General features: G+C 37.1%; 2 protein-coding genes across 5 annotated transcripts in view; one reads left to right on the plus strand and one right to left on the minus strand.

The window, feature by feature from the left end:
* The window catches only part of LOC311296649 (uncharacterized protein), a 483,049-nt gene that overhangs the window by 447,667 nt on the left and 16,045 nt on the right, over positions 1-19,337 (plus strand). For 2 of the 4 annotated variants that reach the window (XR_014628650.1, XM_084418530.1), the window contains exons 1-2: positions 13,937-14,379; positions 15,774-16,048. The exons of 1 other annotated variant lie outside the window; for it this stretch is intronic. Coding sequence is in view for 1 of the 3 variants with exons in the window: in XM_084418530.1 (XP_084274656.1) it covers positions 15,964-16,048 (85 nt within the window). In the remaining 2 variants the exon portion in view is untranslated. Of the gene's footprint in view, positions 1-13,936; positions 14,380-15,773; positions 16,049-19,337 lie in introns of those variants that run through there. One more of the 4 variants, XM_084418528.1, reaches the window with a different exon arrangement.
* On the minus strand, positions 3,842-11,012 carry LOC311296572 (uncharacterized protein). The gene is made up of 3 exons (XM_084418398.1): positions 10,967-11,012; positions 7,292-9,664; positions 3,842-5,846 (listed from the first exon to the last, which is right to left on the minus strand). The coding sequence occupies exon 2, from the start codon at positions 9,657-9,659 to the stop codon at positions 8,586-8,588; it is 1,074 nt and encodes a 357-aa protein (XP_084274524.1). The 5' UTR covers positions 9,660-9,664; positions 10,967-11,012; the 3' UTR covers positions 3,842-5,846; positions 7,292-8,585.

A 19,337-nucleotide genomic window follows, 5' to 3' on the forward strand; every position in this document is an offset into this window, starting at 1 on the left:
GCCTGTCAGCTGGCTAACGCTGTTTTCTTTAAACAACGACGTTCGTTGTTTCGCAGTTAAATGAGATAATTGCAAAACTTTTATTTTTTAATTTTACAACAATTTTATTTCTCCTTTACCAGTGTTGATATGTAATATGTGTTGGCCACAAAGCAAGCTACTGTTAACAAGTGTACCTCAACTTGTCCATGTAACATTAATATTGATTTAATAATATAGATTGACCATGGTTCATCACTAATGTTAAATTCTGTGTTGATTTTGCAGGGGGCTGATGAACACACCTGTGTTCTTATAGAGTGGAGAGTGGCTAATGAAAGGGAGGAAAGAAAAGAAAGAGAGCGACGAGAGCATGAGGAGAGACAAGAACAGGAGGCCAGAGAGAGAGAGAGAGAGAGAGAGAGAGGAGAGAAAGAGAGAGAGAGAGGAGAGAAAAAAAGAGAGAGAGAGAGAGAGAGAGTCTCATCAGCACAACAGTTTCATTCAAATGCATAGATGCTAATCCAATCAGCCTGACAGTATCACCCATACCTTCACATTATCATAGAGACAAAATTTATACACAAGTATATGAATGTGTGTGTGTATATGTGTGTATTGTATATCTGACCTCAGTGTGTTACCCTACTGTTCACTGTGACCTGTGTGTGTGTGTGTGTGTGTGTGTGTGTGTGTGTGTGTGTGTGTGTGTGTGTGTGTGTGTGTGTGTGTGTGTGTGTGTGTGTGTGTATATATACACACTGCTTGTGATATTGCCATCAATGAATGAATCAACAGATACACACACACATACATCTCTATTGATTCATGTTTATTCATTGATGGTAATATCACAAGCAAATAAAATACTTTTTCCTAACCAAAGATAAATATGTCATAGTTCACAGGTTTGTGTGTGTGTTGTTGTTGTTGTTGTTGTTTTTTTCTGAGGTAAAATTGTATTAGCCAAATGATGATACTTACCTTTTTTGAGAAATTACACAAAATCTCTTGACGAAGGCGTGATCTGCGAGCGGCTGACCGACTCCTCCTCATGTTAGCTAATGCTGTGAGATTTTATGTTTGTTTTATCTTAAACATTAAATAACCTGATCCTGTGTGATCAAGGCATGCCACTGTTCTGACTTGTCCAATTTTCAGCATAAATTTTTCATCTTGCATCAAAATCCTGTCTATTAATTGTATGCATTTGACATATAGAGTCGGGTTCTGTTTTATACCTAAAATAAAAAGAGTTTAATATACAGGTTTGTGGCTCTTAATTTCTTTTTATTAACCACTTGTAAACTTATGTTCACTGTTCTTTTTTATAAATATAGGATTTGTATTAAATGTATTTTCATTGAGTCGAATCGAAAATCGAATTTAGAGCTTGTGAATCGAAATCGAATCGAACTGGATCCCCGATACTCGATACCCAGCCCTACTATATCGTCCAGTACTCATAAAAGAGCAGGCAAAAGTACCCAGATGACCTACTACTTCTGGTGAGAGTCTGAAGTGTGCATCTAATGAACACTTTACTATTCCATGAGGGATTTATGAATGACAGTGAAGCGATGCAACTGACACTAGTAGGTCACATGATAATAACAACATGGCCAATGTAGTACGTACAGATTACATTCATACTATATATAACATACTTTTTTAGCGGTCATGAAATAATTGCTTAGCCAAAATAAATGCATACTCAAGAGTATAATAATAGCGATAATACATTTTATTAATAATGCGCTTTTCTAAAACCCAAAGCGCTACAATCTATAGCAAATAAAACAAATAAAATGCATTAGTAGTGCACAAGATGGTAGAAAACTGTACATTTCTTGTCTATTACCAGCCACTGACGGAAATAAGCGCAGTTACATAAGTTGACTTCAAAGTCAATATCAAATCAAAACTAGTTAGCACATCCTTTGTAATTTAAAAGGTTTAATGACAAAGATATGGTTATGATAACACTTAAAAGAGTTACAAAATAGATGTGTGAGATCGATGATAATAACTTATACCATTAATTGTACCCAGCATATATGTAAAATGTTACCAGAGAGAGCGAGAGAGAGAGAGAAGAAGAAGGTTTAGAAAAGAGGGGAGAGAAAGACCTAAAACCAAGAAGGCCTGAGAACCAGAGAGCCAGAGCATCAAAGAGACAGAGCAACAGTTTCAATCTTATTTGATCGTTTCCAGACCATGTGACTAAAACCCAGATGTGAGACGTTCAAACTGACCAATCATTTAATTACAACTTACCCCACCTTACTAAAGGTGTGACAATTCATCGACCCCAAAAGTACACACATCTTGGCCTCCAGGTCTTGATCACTATCATCCCCTCGTTTGCAGTGCGTATATGCGGTGCGTATTTTTTTCCGTACCCATGTTAACAGGTTAGAGCAGTGGTTCTCAAACCTGTCCTGGCGTACCCCCAACACTGCACGTTTTCTTTGTCTCCCTAATAAAACACACCTGATTCAACTCATCAGCTCATTCACCCATGTTATAATGAGCTGATGAATTGAATCAGGTGTGTTTGATTAGGGCGACAAAGAAAACGTGCAGTGTTGGGGGTACGCCAGGACAGGTTTGAGAACCACTGGGTTAGAGCTTTCACACTGCACGCGGATGCGGTCCGTCGATGCGTTCCAGGAGCGGTGCGTATACAGCAGTGCAGCGATCGTTTCCGCACCGAGTCTATAGCCCCGTTCACACTACAAGAGACAAAGCGACACGATACCATTCATTTCAATGGGGAGCGGGTGATTTCCGGCGACACGCGCGACAGTGACCGTTGGCGACTGGATGGCGCGTGTCCAGCAACGCGACAAAGTTGAGATCTGTTCAAATTTATGCAAATGAAGAGCGACTTTCGGGAGCGACAACCAATAGGAGTGAAGTCAGTAGGGCGCGCGTGATCCGTCACGCTTCAGTGCCGAGTCCGACCAAGGCTAGATGAATGAGAAGTTTATTTTAGCAGTCAGAAACGGTCCAATAATTTATGATATGTCTCCGTGTACATACAGTGGTACTCGCCGTGCTGACTCCGAGCCTGAATGGTTTCGTGAACTCAGAAAGACCAGTATTTGCCCTTTTGCTGCAGTTAAATAGCCGCGATAGCAAAGAGCACTCGCTGTTTCTCATTCATCTTTAATATTATGCATTTTATGTACTGATTCCATTTATATTTAGACTTTTCCTTCCAAAATGTTAGCTTGTAGCGGCAAGAAAACAGATTTGTTGTCTACAACATGGAGTAACATCTGTGAATGTCACTCACAAACATTACTAGGCAACCAGTAGTGGGAACGCCCACTAGCAACCTCACGGCGCTGATCCACTTGTCCGACACGACTGTCGCGTGGTGTCGCGACGCCTCCCCACATTGGTACGTTGATGGGGGTTTACCGCTATGGGCGTGGTTTTGACCCAGCGGGAAATGTAGCGTATCAGAACAGAGGACCTGCGAGAGACTTCCCTCCGTCTCCATATGCTCTACTTCTATTGGATAGACGCGTCGCGTCTGACGGAATTCATTTGCATAAAGATGGGCATCGGCCAGCTTTTTGACGCGCAGCATTTTTTCAAATGAAGCGCCGCCTTCCCGGAATGCTTTGCGGGCGCGACAAAGTCGCTTGACGTCACCCATAGGAATATAGTGGAGCGCGGCGCGACAGAAGTGTCGCACGGACAAGTGGATCAGCGCCGTCACCGCCAGCCACTGGCGACATGCAGCGACAAAGTCGTGTGAACGCAGCTTTATTTCTGCTGTGCTGCAAACGCTGAATTAAAGTGACAGCGCATGGTTCGTGATCAAAATGAACACAGATTGACATGAAAATGTAGTAATTTCATCATAAATGCATTTAATTAAATAAAATGTAGTAATCTCACCATAAATGCATTTAATTAAATGCCACTATTTTTTCACAGTCATCTTTTTTACTTTAAGACCAGGGTAAAGCAAGGAAAACTACAATTTACTTCAACAAGGCGACATAATGAACGACACTCGTCCCATTCGTGGAGGTGGAAAAACAAGTTCTTTGTGACATGCAAGATTTATTGTATTAAGATTTAAATTATGCAAAAGAAAAGGTAATTTTAAGTTTTAATTTAAAATGTCTGCGATTGTAATGTAAGTACTACATGGTTACATATTTTACCACTTGCTTGAGCAACTTAATATACTATAATCTATATAGAAGTAATGCATTGAATAATACGTTTAAATTGTTTTTAAACGTGAATATGTCCATTAAAGAGTGTATATGTGTACAAAGAGAATCGCAATGCTGACAAAACTTTTTTTAAATAAACGTTGCTGATAACTTCTGGATTTGAAATACAAATAGTGAGTAAATGTGTTTGTGGTACAGCCGTGGATCGGTTGCGCACTGCAAACGCAGCAAATGTGAAAGCACTATAGCGCGTGCTGCTCCTGCACCGCATACACACTGCAACACACACACCGCATACGCACTGCAACACACACCGTATACGCACTGCAAACGGACTATGCGTGAAACGGGCATTACAATCTTCTTTTATCCTTTCCCTGACCATGTGACTTTGACCCAAATGTGAGACATTTAAGCTGACCAATCATATAATTACAACTTCCCCCACCGTACTAAAGGTGTGACAATTCATCGACCCCCAAAGTACACACATCTTGGCCTACAGGCCTTGATCACTATCAAGACAAAATATCTGTGCCTTCGGGAACTCCAAATGGTCCTTGTGGTAGAAAGAGGGAGTGGAAAACAGTAAAGTAAATGTCTTTGCTCATTTCAAAATATCTTGGATTATTTTCAATCCTACAGTAGTATTTGAGCTTTTTGCCATATCAGCATTACCGGCTATTACATGGCAGACGCGTATCGAACATTTAACAACAACATTTCATAAATACAATATAATGAAAACAAACATTTTAGAAAATTCAACTTAGAATACAAAGAAACATGCGAAGTAGTGCGATATTTCGGACACAGTCCTGGTCTTCATTCACCATTACTGGTCTACTGGTAATCCTCTTACAGTAAATGGTGGAGAGAGTCGTCAACAATGAACAATCAAGAATGGACACCAAACTGTTTGTTCCTCAGTATCTTCATGTTTTATTCTGGATGGTTCTGGATCACTCATGTCTTTAAAAGACGACTGTAACATCATCTTACAACATTTTCTATGATAGAGAATGCTTTTTTTATGTTTGAAACTCTTCCCACACTGAGTACACTGGTACGGCATATCTCCAATATGAACTCGCTGATGTTCTTTTAGGTTTCCAGAATGAGAAAAACTCTGGTCACAGGATGAGCACTTGTAAGGTCTTTCTCCAGTATGAGTTTTTTGGTGCTGTCTCAGTTGGTCAGCTCTAGTAAAGCTCTTCCCACAGTCACAACACACATGATCTTTCACTTCATTGTGTGTTTTCTGGTGCTGCTTACAATGATCCAGCCTTGAAAAACTCTTTCCACAGAGAGAACACACATAAGGCCTCTCATCTGAATGAACTCTCTGATGTCTTTTTAGATCTGATGATGAAATAAACTTTTTACCACACTGATCACAGTTAAATGGCTTTTCTCCAGAGTGACAGAGAAGATGTTTACTGAGAGCTGTTGTCCGATTGAAACTCTTTCCACACTGAGTGCATGTATACGGTTTCTCTCCAGTGTGAATTCTCATGTGTTTGTTAAGGTCTCCTTTTCGTGTGAAACTCTTTCCACACTGAGTGCAGGTGTGCGTCTTTTGGGATTTTGTTCGAGTTTTAAAGTTGTGACATTCTTCTTCCACTTCATTCAGTTCATGTCTTTGCTGTTTCACTTCCATCCAATCTAAAACAAAAAACAAAAACATTATATGGTTAAAATAAGCTCAAAAGAACTCTGATTTAATAGCAGAAAGCAACAGAGATGAGAGATTAATTTATTACAACTGCTATCCACCTTTTTCCTATACGCCCCATGACGGTATGCGTGAATTGTAGCTGTAACTTCCATTAAATTGTAAACAATCAGCGAAAGGTTTGCTCTATGCATTTACAATAAGCATTTACAAAAACTGGGCACAATGAGATGCCATTATTCTACTCACCCTTCATCTATCGAACATTTAAAAGCTAATTTAACAGTATAAAAGCATTAACAAATTACTCCAACAGACCATGAACAACCCCAAAAGTAGGCAGCTAAATAAATGATCATGATAAGATAATGTTTCTTTTAATTCGGTATTGATAATTATATTAAAAAAAAAAAAATTATAACCTTTTTTAAACAAAGTTTAAGACCAGTAGAAAAAAGGTTTGAATGTAACCACTGTATTTTTAATTTACCCACTTTATTAAGGTAAACAACAAGTAATTTTAGTTTTAGCAGTCAAACACAAAATGAAATTTAAACAAACAACATGTTTCTTGTAGCCTATGTTATATGAAGATTAACTTTTGTCTCCTGAGACCACAAGAGGACGCAATGAGCACAATATCAATATAACGCATTAAATTGCTTATTTTAAGCAATGAGATGACATGCTTGCCCACAAAAATAGTGCATAAAGTTTCAACTAACATTTACAAATCAAATATAATTTCGTAAATAACGTAAACAATTATGAACATAACAGCGTTTATGCATAGCTTTAATTAATATTTAAAGAGTCAAAGCACCGATCACACATATTGCAGTTATAAACATATTAGATGCAGTGGAATGAAATAACCTAATTTATTATAATCACATAATAAATGTCATTAATATGTAACATATATGTTGTCTTGATCAGAAATGTTCATTAACTGGAACACTGGGTGTTAATTTTTCAAAGTGATTTTGTCATTTGACAGTACATGCTTTAGAAACATTTGAAAATGAAAAGAGGAGAACATTACATTTAAAAGCATCCATGTGAAATAATCAGGAGGAAAACACTGCAGCACTGAAGAGCTCTTGCCATCGATACTCTTAAGCCTATGTACCAAAAACCGCATTAAAACACCAAGCGTTACGTTACTATCCTGACGTCTGAAAATTGATGAAGAACATTTTACAGCTCATTCAGTCAAAATGACGGATAAGGATTATTTGTAGAGCAACCTTCTCATTTTAAACTATTTGTTTCAGCAGAACTTTCCCAAACCGGAAGTGCCACCCATAAAACGCATTAGGCTCGGATGATGTTATGATCTTTTAGATGCATTTCTGTATCATTTACCGTCCAAATACTGCTTATCATTTCACTGCTACCAAATCATAATGAAGAATCAAGAATGGACACCAACCTGTTTGTTCCTCAGTATCTTCATGTTTTATTCTGTATGATTCTGGATCACTCATGTCTTCAATCTCCTCCTTAGTAAACTCCATCTTTAAGCACTTGAACACTAGTCTAACTAATCTAACACATGTAGATTAAGAACATCTCTTACATGCAGACTGATACGGCATCCTTCGAAAATAGCCCGCAATCGTCTTTTATCTGAATCTGGTTAACATTAACAACGTTCATCTCGAACTGGTCGCGGTTCTCTCTCTTCTGCACATGCTCAGTTAGTGCGTGCAATGTTGTCATGGCTTCTTAAAAGGGCCGCATATTTTATAAATCACATCGCTGCACTAGGAAGCGAGTAATACGCTATCATCATAAAAATCCGGCACGCTAGTCACCTCTACTCTACGTTTAAAATTACTGTTGTTTTTCTGCTTTACATCCTAATTAGGGTGTCTTCATGTTACATCTATAAGTTACAGGTATAGTTGCTACTCATATACGATATTATTTTACTTTGTATTATTCCTGTTTAATAAAAAATACAAGAAAACGTATTTTAAAATCTTTGATCATTTAAAAAAGTGAACACAAAACAAGTCAGCTTTCAGGTTTCCAGACAGAGTCACAATAGACATGTTTCCATCCAAAGTTGCAAATTTAACTAACAAAATTGTTATATCGCATAAAAACATTTGCGAATAAAAACACAGTTTCCATCTGGCGAGGCGAAGAGAATAAATTCATCCTTACCTGATAAACTAGTGCCAAATATCACTAAGAAAAATGTAATTTGCTGCAGTGGGAGAGGCCACAGTGGGTCTTTCTTCGTATACATTCCCAAAAATGCACATAAAAATAAGTGGATGGAAACATAGCCCCTATTAACATTTGCATGGTCTTTCTCCAGTGTGAATTTTCTGGTGCACATTAGAGTCAAGTCACCTTTATTTCTATAGCATTTTATGCAGGATTATTTTAAAACAGGTTCACATTGATAAACAGGAAAATAAGGGAGGAATCATGGACTTCTAAAGTAGGGAAGTCAATGGTGCCCCAGAACTGTTCAGTTTCCCACACTCTTCAAAATATTTTCCTTTGTGTTGAACAGAACATAGAAACTTGTACAGGTTTGGAACAACTTGAGGGTGAGTAAATGATGACAGCATTTTTGTTTCTGGGTGAACTGTCCCTTTAAGATCCCTTTATAGCTTCAGAAGATGTGTTGCAAACTTTTTTTAAACAACTTTATATGGTCTAAAATTATTTTGTCAAATTACTTTTCTGCAGTGCACACTAAACCCTCATCAATATGTCAACTTTCGACAATGCTTTTTAATATGAACTGTTAGACTGCTTGGGTGGCTGAACCTCCTCCCACACTGAGTGCACTGAGGTTTCTCTCCAGTATGATTTCTTTGGTGCAATTTCAGCTGGAAAGATGTAGTGAAGCTCCTTCCACAGTCCAAACACACATGATCTTTCTCACCGGTGTGTGTTTTCTGGTGCAGTTTAAAACCGTCCAGCCGTGAAAAACTCTTTCCACAGAGAGAACACACATAAGGCTTCTCATCTGAATGAACTTTCAGGTGTGATTTTAGATGTGGTGATGAAATAAAATCTTTCCCACACTGATCACACTTGAATGGTCTTTCTCCAGAGTGAATGCGCAGATGATGAGTGAGAGTTGATGCGCCGGTGAAACTCTTTCCACACTGAGTGCATGCATACGGTTTCTCTCCGGTGTGAATTCTCATGTGTTTGCGAAGGTGTCCTTTTTGTTTGAATCTCTTTCCACATTGAGGACAGGTGTGCGGTTTCTCTCCAGTGTGAACTCTTAAGTGAGCCTCAAGTTTGCTTCTATGTGTGAAACTCTTTCCGCACTCCGGGCAAGTGAAAAGTGTTTCTCCGTGGTGAATTTGTATGTGACTATTAAGGTGTTCCTTTACTTCAAAAGTCTTTTCACAGTGACGGCATGAGTGCAGGTTCTCATGAACTCTTAGGTGTCTCTTAAGTCTGTTACTAAGTATGAAACTCTTTCCACATTGAGGACAGGTGTACGGTTTCTCTCCAGTGTGAACTCTGAGGTGAACCTGAAGTTTGCTTCTATGTGCGAAAGTCTTTCCACACTGCGGGCAAGTGAAAAGCGTTTCTACAGGGTTAATTTTTATATGACTATTAAAGCGTTTCTTTACTTCAAAACTCTTTTCACATTGACGGTGTGCGAAAGACTTTTTGGCTTTTGTTCTTCGAGTTATTTTTCTTGAGACCTTTTCTTCAGTCTCTGAGTGATTTGTAGATTCTCCTCCGGTTGAAAGACTCAGAGGTTTCTGACGCTCCTCCACTACATTCAGTTCTTCACTTTCCTCTTTCACCTCCATCAGATCTACAAAAAATAACATATGATTGAAAATCAAATCAAGAGAGAGAAGAGTTCTGGATAACTGTGCAAATTATGATTTTTGTGTGATGCAAAGGTCTAAAAGACCAAATCTATGAAAATGAAAAATAATAATAATAAAAGAAAAGAAAAATTAATATATGTTTGTATAACTATAACAATATTCCCTGTTTTAGATTTGAGGCCTTAAAATTGTCTTAAATCAGAGCAGAAAGTCTTAAATTCATAAAGTCATGGCATTAAATCTTGCATGCATTGCAAAAAAATACTTCCTCAGTATTTTGCCCTATTTTCCTATACAAATAATATCTAAACATCTTTAAACTGAGATTTACTTGAGATGTAAAATGAAGTCTTAAACAAAATGAAGTGAGTTTATGCTTAAAACAAGAACAAATATGTCTCTCAGAGTTATGAAAGTTACCTTTTGAAATAAGTTAATTATCTGAGCCCGTTGGCAGATATTTGGTCTTGTTTTAATCATAAACTCACTTAATTTTGAGTTAAAGACTTTCTGTATCTGCAGTGAATGCATCTTGATTTAAGAATATTTATACATTTGCACTTGGAAAACAAGAAAAAAAATACTGAGGTGATGTATTTGAAGAATACTGAAATTCTTCTGTGTGATCAGAAGATACAGTAAAATATATTTTAATATTCTAGATTTTGAGAGCAGAGGTATTGAAGCTACTTTTGATTTTTAAAATAAATTAAAAAGAAATGAATATTAACATGTTAAAAATGTTGGAAGTGTTGCTAATAACTCATTGTGTTTCTCCCAAGACATTTACATTTAGAGATATTGACATCATGTTACATATTGACATGTTGTTTTCCCTTAAATTTATTCCTTACATTTTCTTTACTTGGTCATAAAAAGGTCTTAAATTAACTTCATAAAACCTGTAGAACCACTAAAACAATTTCTTTGTCTTTCATTAAATCTCACTTTATTCTACATTTAACACATATTTCAATCACATGAATACAAACCACAACAAATAGACACTGGAAATAAATATAAAAAAACTGCATTATACAAACATTTTTTTGTCTCCATTAAACAATTACCTAAACTTTTTCATTGTATATTAACGTAATGAATGTTGTAGAAGTAATTAAGAACACAGATTCCTCTGCAATAGAAAAATATTATAGGGAATTTAAGTTAACTAAACATGTTTACCGTTAAAAATAAATCATCCAGACATACAGCCATCGCATATATTAGTAATTTTAAGATACGTCAGTTACAACAGTCACAAACAAAGAAATGAAACTCACACGATACTCCGCCGTGAGGCAGCCCTCTCTTACTGTCGTAAACATTTGCCGTAACGCGCCTGCTGGTGTCGCGTCGAGCAGGAAATGTGTTACTCGCTTGTCTTCCTCAAGGTGGCGCTGAATGACTCTGAAAGCCTAAACGCCACGGAGACGCGTTCGGGTCATAGACAAATAAATATTGTTTAAAAAAAATCACATCACATCAACACTTTTGAAATAGCAAGTTCATTATCAACTAATGAACAAAGCACATTACCTCAGCACCACTCAATTGAACAAATATTCACAGAAACTCCACAAGAATAGATGTGAATTCAGAAAGGGAATCAGCAATAGATCTAACAATTGTTTCGAATACAATAGGAGGAATTATACATTGGGAAGTTTTAAATAAATGGGTAACAATCTAGAATAATGGTCTGTCATTAATAATACAGGAAGTAATCCAGGACTAATGAGTAGGCTAGTAGTAGCAGTTGCAACATTAACACTACACCTATGAACTAGCTATATGAACTAAATTAATAACTTTTTTTCACCAAAAATGAAACATCACTGAGCTTAATTAAGCTGGACTGTGAGGCTATTTTCTTCTGTTATCACTGTAAAGCTGCTTTGAAACAACCTGTATTGTAAAAAGTGCTATATAAATAAAGGTGACTTGACTTAATATAGAAACAAGCTTAACTAATCAGTCAGTGATATCAAATTTAGGAGCTTTATTAGGTAATCAATAATCACTTAATGAGATTGGCCTAATAACTATTAAATAACGGACACATTATAAAGAACATCATGTGTCTAAGACGTAATCAGTCATAATTTTTCCTCTGAATATATAAAATACATCACTAATTACTCAAGTGTAACAGGAACGACTTGTGATCTGGACCATTATTTTAAAGTGAAATAATCTCACTTGCAGAGTGACTATACTTGAGTAATTAGTGATGCATTTTATGACCACGTTGACAATAAAAAAAAGACAATTTCTAACGTCTCAGACTTGTGATTAGTAATTACCTATTAGTTTTTAATGATGCCAATCTCATTCAGTTATTAATTACCTAATAAAGAATTATCTTAGTCCTAAATTCAGTATTTCTTATTGATTAATTAAGCTTGTTTCCATATTAGTTAATAGTAGCTGAAGTGTTAATGTACTACTCATTAGTCCTGCATTACTTCCTGCATAGTTATTTATTAATGACGGACCATTTAACTAAAGTATTACCAAGAAAAGTACAGTTGGTTGGTAGTGATCGTTTTTCCCATAGTAAGTAAAATTGTTACTAATGAGATGGGAAGGGAGGAAAAATGAGGAAATGGAAGTTTGAGAAAGCTAATTGTGAAAAATACTTATAATGAGTGAGGATGGAATGAAAATGATCAGGATTAACGAAGGGAAAGATACTGAAAGGATAATTATTTTCAGTGATACAGAACGCTGCAGAAGAATGTATTCCAAAAACCTAAAGAGAAAATCGTTCTATTGTACAATAGCAATCAGAAAGAAAAGGAAAGCATTTAAAACACTGAAGAAAACGCACAGCTGTGAACATGTGATAATACATAACATAAAAAAAGCAGAAACAAGGACAGTTATGAGGGTAGTAAAGAGAGAGTTTTGGAGGTCATTTTGTGAAGAAATTGGTAAAAGTACTCCAGCTGAAGAAATGTGGAGCATGATTAAAAAGATGAGTGGAATTAGGAAAGAATATGAATATCCTGTGTTAAGTATGGGAGAATAGCACTTTACATGTAATATGAGCCCTGGCGTTTGTTTGTTTTGTTTTTGTACATTATATGTGTTGCTACAGACATGTGGCGTACATTGTTGTGTAAGTGTTCAAGAATGTATGGGAGAAGAAAATGCAATAAGTGACAAAGAGAAATCACTTTGAATACTATTAAAGTTTTATAACAGAAGCTGGGAAGACGGGATTTGACCTCAGAGTTGGAAGGAAGCTTTAATTATTCCTATAAAGAACAAATGTAAATTACAGACCAAAATTAACTACACATTTGTGTAAATTAATGGCAAAAATGATTACCGGCTATCATTTGGAGAAAATGAAGTTATTTTCCCCGTATCAAAGTGGATTTAGATGCGGAAGGGGAACAGTGGATTCAGTAGTGATTTTGGAATCGGATATAAGGAAAGCCTTGACAAATAAAGAAGCAGTAGCCGTTTTCTTTGATATTGAAAAGGATTATGATATGTTATGGAAGGAAGGTTTGCTAATAAAATTAGAACAGATTGGAATAGGTTATATAATTGGATTAAAGAATTTTTAATAGAAAGAGATATAAAAGTGAAGAAAGGAGAGTATATATCAGAAAAAGGTTTGATTGAGAATGGGGCCCTATAATGTCATAAGTCCATTATTATTTATTATTATGATTAATGATGAATTTGCAACAGTAGATATGAATAAAGGAAAATCGTTGATGGAGGCCTTTGGATTGGAGGAAGAAATGTGGATTATGTTGTTAATAAAAATGTTGGGGATAAAACAATGTCGGGAAATGGCCTTATAAATGGGAATTTAAATCATCTGTAGAAAAAAACAAATTTATTTTCTTTACAAATAAAAAGGTAAGCAGGGATATAAAGCTAAAATTATATAATGAGGAATAACAAGTTAAAGTGATAAGATTTCTTGGAATGTGGTTTGATATGAACATTACATCGAGTATTCACATAAATAAGATGACATGGGGTCTCACTAAATCAATGTTTGGTTGTGGTAAGATCCATAGAGGTATTGATTACCAGATAATATCTGAGATGATTGAGATATTTTACAGGATTATATGATTGGTGTGGTGTCAGAGAAACAGTGGAACATTTATTAATACAGTGTAACAGATATATATATATATATATATATATATATATATATATATATATATATATATATATATATATATATATATAAAGAGAGAGAGAGAGAGAGGGGCAAGAAATAAACTAACAGATGAATTACAGAAGAAAGGAGGACAGCAATTAAGTTTAATGTAGCTTTTGAATCCAGTAAGAGGGAATAGTATTAATACAATTTCTGAATATAACTCGATTCATTGAAAGAATATAGTTAGACCTGAAAGGTTTTTTTTTTTTTTTTTTTGACCAGGGAAGAGAGGGAAAAGAGTTTCTGATCCATAACCCACAGTAGATGGCGGTAATGCTCAATTTAAGAATGCAAGCCTCCAATAAAAAGAAGAAGAGGAAGGATGATGAAGAAGAAGATCGCAGTGCTGCACCGTACGTTTGAAGACCAGTTCAAGTTCATAATAATCGACGAGGCTAGATTAGAGTTTGAGTGAAGGACGGTTGTGGAGTATATCGCTGGATGCTATTTCCACTCTACATGTTGCCACCTTTTTTTTACAGTCTATGGTTGCCACACGTAAGATATGTTTTTTTCTCTCTCAAAAATATCTGTTTATATTGCACGGTGGCGGATTGCTGCCACATATATTATTTTCCACTCAATTATATCGTAATAACGAGATGTTATGTCTTTTTAACGACATATTTTCTCTTAAAAACGAGATGTTATGAAAATGACATAACATAGAAAATTTGGGGATACGCAATAAAACAATTATAATGTTTATTACTCCCACCCACCCACTAACTTTGAGTTTAATTGCTGTTATAGGCTCATTATGAGGGGTCCTTGGAAAATGTTTCACCTTATAAGCGGACCATGGCCCCACAAAGTTTGGTTTAGATGAAGTAGGCTATCTGTGAACTGTACATCAGTAAATCACAACAATCTCGTGTAATGGGCACTGCCATTGATACCTGGCAGTGGGAGGTGTTTTACATGCTATTTGCTTCTGCTGTAAAGTGAGATAAAGGCACGATATGCTATAAATTCTCAAATGTGGATTAAGGAATACACGTCACTGTACAAAACATGTCCTTATTATGAGAAAATATGTGGTTTTAAAGAGAAAAATATTTAATTTATGACATAATATCCAGTTATTACGAAAAAAGATGTCGTTAAAACGATCGTTATTACAAGAAAATATTTTGTTTTAACGATATAACATCTAGTTATTACGAGAAAATATGTAATTAAAACGACAAACCATCTCATTATTACAAGAAAATATGTCGTTAAAACGACATAACATCTCATTATTATGAGAAAAGATGTTTTAATGACATAACATCTTGTTTATTACGACATAATTGAGTGGGAAAATAATATATATGTGGCAGCAATGCACAACCATAATATTGTGTAAGAAATCATGGGCGACAACGTCTTGCAAACACTTTCACCGAAAGAATCGACTCAAAAGAACGATGCTTCGATTAGATGATTCAGTCGATAGAAATACGGGACATACAACTGCTAAAATATTCCCATGGAAAGCATTTCTACGTTTAGTTGAAATGTTAATTTAAGAATTTAATATATGTCGATTACAGATTTACATTTTACATTTACATTTATTCATTTAGCTGACGCTTTTATCCAAAGCGACTTACAATTGCTATATATGTCAGAGGTCGCACGCCTCTGGAGCAACTATGGGTTAAGTGTCTTGCTCAGGGACACATTGGTGTCTCACAGTGGATTCGAACCCGGGTCTCTCACACCAAAGGCATGTGTCTTATCCATTGCGCCACACCACCCCTTTGATGCTGTGGATTGTTTTTTATAGGTCTGTTTTATATGATAATACTAGTATACAAACTTGTCAAAACAGGAAATATGCTCACTTACTAACGTAATTAAAGTAGTTCATTATATATTTAGTAACTTGTTTTTGATTTTTCCAGATCTGGTCCTGTGAGCGTCAGTATCACACAGTGATCACAGTTCACACCTGCAGTGAAGCCCCTCACACAACAATTCACCAATAAAAACACATTTTTAATTTCACATCATATTCAATATCATATTGAGAATATAACATCATCCTACAAAAGAAAGGACAAACTCCAGCTGAAATCTGTGTGACTGTTAAAGATGGAGTTTATTAAAGAGGAGATTGAAGACATGAGGGATCCAGAACCATCCAGAATAAAACATGAAGATGCTGAGCAACAAACAGGTTGGTGTCCATTCTTGATTCTTCTTTGTTGACTGTTGTGAAAAATTAAGGTAACAAAGCTTCAGTTCAACACATTAGATGATAAATGATATAGAAAATGCATCTAAATGGTCAAAGGGTCATTCCATGTCAAATCAACCGAATTTCAGAAACTCCCCTGGTGCAAATTTTTTATGTTAATATTTTTTTCTGAATAAAGACAAACAAAAATAGTGATGAGAGCCAAAATATGAAATGTCACAGATGTATATTGACTTAATGTCTAGGGGGAATATAGAAGAAAAAAAAGGTTGTAATAAAATAAAGTAAAGATGGGTAATGGTAATGGAATTCCAGCAACGGATCACTCCGGTCGATAATCAAACAAATACACAAAACTAAGCTGAAAAAGTATTACATTGATTAAAGAATAACAAGTGAAATGGATCTCTTCAGGGTGTCCAAAGGCCAAAATAACAATCAAAACAAATATAAAAAGAAAAGAGGAGAAATTAAATAACCTAATCCAATAACAAAATAAAATACATTTAACTTGCCTAACTCCCTCACAGAAAACAGAGCTCAAAAGGGTTTTCAAAATAAAGTGGCAGGACACCCCTACGCTCCGCAATCATAGGATGTTTTGTTAGACATAAGTGAACGTGTTCAGATGTTACAATGGATAACACGAGTGCCAGCAGCGTCCTTATAACGACCGCGCCCCGACTGGGCAACCAATGGCGTTCGTACCCCCCATCATTGGTCAACCTATCAGAAATCAAACACACACACACAGCAATAGAAAAGATACACGAACACAGGTCGTAACACTGAGTAATCCACTGATTTGTAAAGGGGGTCAAAATGACCATTTTCACCTGAGATTTGGAGCCAAATTACAGTGGTAAAAAAATGACTTCAGAAAGATGGCAGCATCATTATTTTATTGGTAGGTCTATCCAATGGTGACCGTTCAAAAATGGGAAAAAGCACTTGTGTTTTTTGCCTGAAGTTTGCATGTCTGCAACACCGGAAGTATTATAGGTATCTTAATATCCTTTTAGAGTCTGGTTTTTACCAAACATTTATTTAGGTGTCTTTATTTTAAAGGCCCAATATGGTTCAATCCCAGATATATGGGAATCTTAATGCGGCTCCATGTTCAATTTAAGTTTTACCCAATTTCAATGGTCGAAAACCAAATGTGGTTCACTTTGCACATATGATACTAATTGCATATAAAGGGTAAAGTCTGAAGGAAAAATAATGTTGAAACTAGAAATGTATCTTGTTCCCTTTCAGTCGGTCACACTTAACGTACGTCGACTGACTGATGGATTTGGGGATCGCTTTGACAGACCAATCTACTTCGAGTGTAACAAAACGAGCCAATGCACATTGGCATGCAATAATTGCATCAGGTGCTCTGCCTCGCAGCACAGGCATATAATGAGCAGAAGGTGCGTCGCATATTTGCTTTTCACTTCTGAGCCGAGTGGTTCTACTGTCCCTGCTCTGCAATCTTATCTGAGTGCGTTCAGATAAGACCAAAAAAAAGAAAGAAGAAAAGAGAACTAGTCTGCTTCTTCAGGACAACGCCTGGTTTGACCCACTATCGTCCTGTTTGTGTAGCCGCGGTCATTCCCCTGTGTGCTTCGACACCAGAGAGAGCAGTTTCCTGAAAGAGCTTACACCGTTTGACACTGCGTCTTTTCAAGATGTCATTCAAACCGTGTGTTTCTGGGTGCGGTCGTTTCCTATCCTCATTTGGCGGTCACTGTTTCACATGCCTGGGCTACGACAAACTTCACGGCAAACCAGCGCGCATCGTTCGGCGCTCTAGGTGCGCGGTCGAGACTCAAGTAGGGGTGTAACAATGCATCGATGCCACACGTAAAATATCGATATTACCTTTATTATTATACTTTTATTTTGACACTCTCCACATCTTCACGTAACGCCCATTTACGCATTTCTGCCAAAGCGCGCATTTTCGTTTACTCACCATACTGTCTGCCGGTGTGTCTTTTTAACGTTAATCTCCTCATCTGAAATAGACGACTGACAAGATTGACTGAACCCTGAACACATTTTGTCACAAAAGCCAGTATTGTCCACTGTCTGTCAGGGTTCTGTCACTTCTGTCTAGTTTATTTCTTGGTTTTGTGACAGAGCTCTGTCACTCCTGTTTTGTCTTGTCTTTGTCTGAGCGTGCGGTTCCGTGCGCTCACTTATCTTTGTGCCTTGTTTCATGTGCGGGGCGTGTTTTTGGATCCCGGCACTTCGGTCTAGTTTGGCTTCGGCTCTGTGTCAATATTCAGACACTCATGCTCCGCGTGTTTGTATTCTGTTCTGAGCGCACAGGATGAGTTTATGCTCATTCTCCTGCACTCTGTCTTGTCGTGTGAGCGTGCTGCGTGCGGTTTCGAGTTCGCCCGGGCTGCACACTCTTCTGTCCGCGCGCGGTTTGTGTTTACATCGGCCGCTTGCGTTCATGTCATGGTTTGTCTTATGCTGTGTAGCACGCAGCTTGTGTTTAACATTGGCTGTGTGCTTTCATGTTGTTATGGTTTGTGTGGACATGTGGCTTATGAGTGTTCTCATTACCTGCTTGTTTTGTGTGAGCACATGGCTTGTGATTGTTTTCACTGGTCATGTGCTTGTGTTTTAGTTATGTTTGGTGAGAGCACATGTCTAGTCTTTTCTTTCTTTCGGCCATTTGCTCTCTTGTCGATTGTCTAACCCCGCCCATGTTGCCCACTTGGCCCACCCATCCTCTCTCATTACCTGTGTTGTTTGCTCTCCCTATTTATTCTCCTTGTGTTTGCAGTCCTGTGCTGGTTCGTCATCGAATGTACCCCTTGTGTGCTGCTAGATCCTATTTGCTAAGTCTTGCCTTGTCTTGTTTTCCCCCATGGGGTAGTTTTTGTTTGCTTTTGTTCCATTTTTATAATTAATAAAGCCCTTAACTCCGCATTATTAGTTCTTGCTTCATCCCTTACCCACGATCCTGACACTGTCAAGGCATTGCGAGTTCATGCTTTACAGCAGAAACCGATAAGCACCCTTGTTGTTTGTGAACACGACCCTATAAGTCCGTTTTAGTGAATCAGCGTGCAGTATTCAGGTCAAGTTACAAGGCTGCTAGTCACTTCGAAAAGACGTGCTAGCTGTGAGGTGTTTTGTTAAAGTTCGAGGCCGCGAGTATGGCATCTCACGATCGGTGGAGTCAGACAAGTGTTGCACAGCACACTCAGACCCCACTTTGGGCCGCTTTCGACCAATCTTGGACCTGGGAGTCTTGAACCGC

Source organism: Rutilus rutilus (genome assembly GCF_951802725.1).
Source record: "Rutilus rutilus genome assembly, chromosome: 9".
NCBI classification, from domain to species: domain Eukaryota; kingdom Metazoa; phylum Chordata; class Actinopteri; order Cypriniformes; family Leuciscidae; genus Rutilus; species Rutilus rutilus.

What these genes read in the sequence shown, in the direction of transcription:
- LOC311296572 (XM_084418398.1), bottom strand. Translation starts at nt 9,659, where the DNA reads ATGGAGGTGAAAGAGGAAAGTGAAGAACTGAATGTAGTGGAGGAGCGT.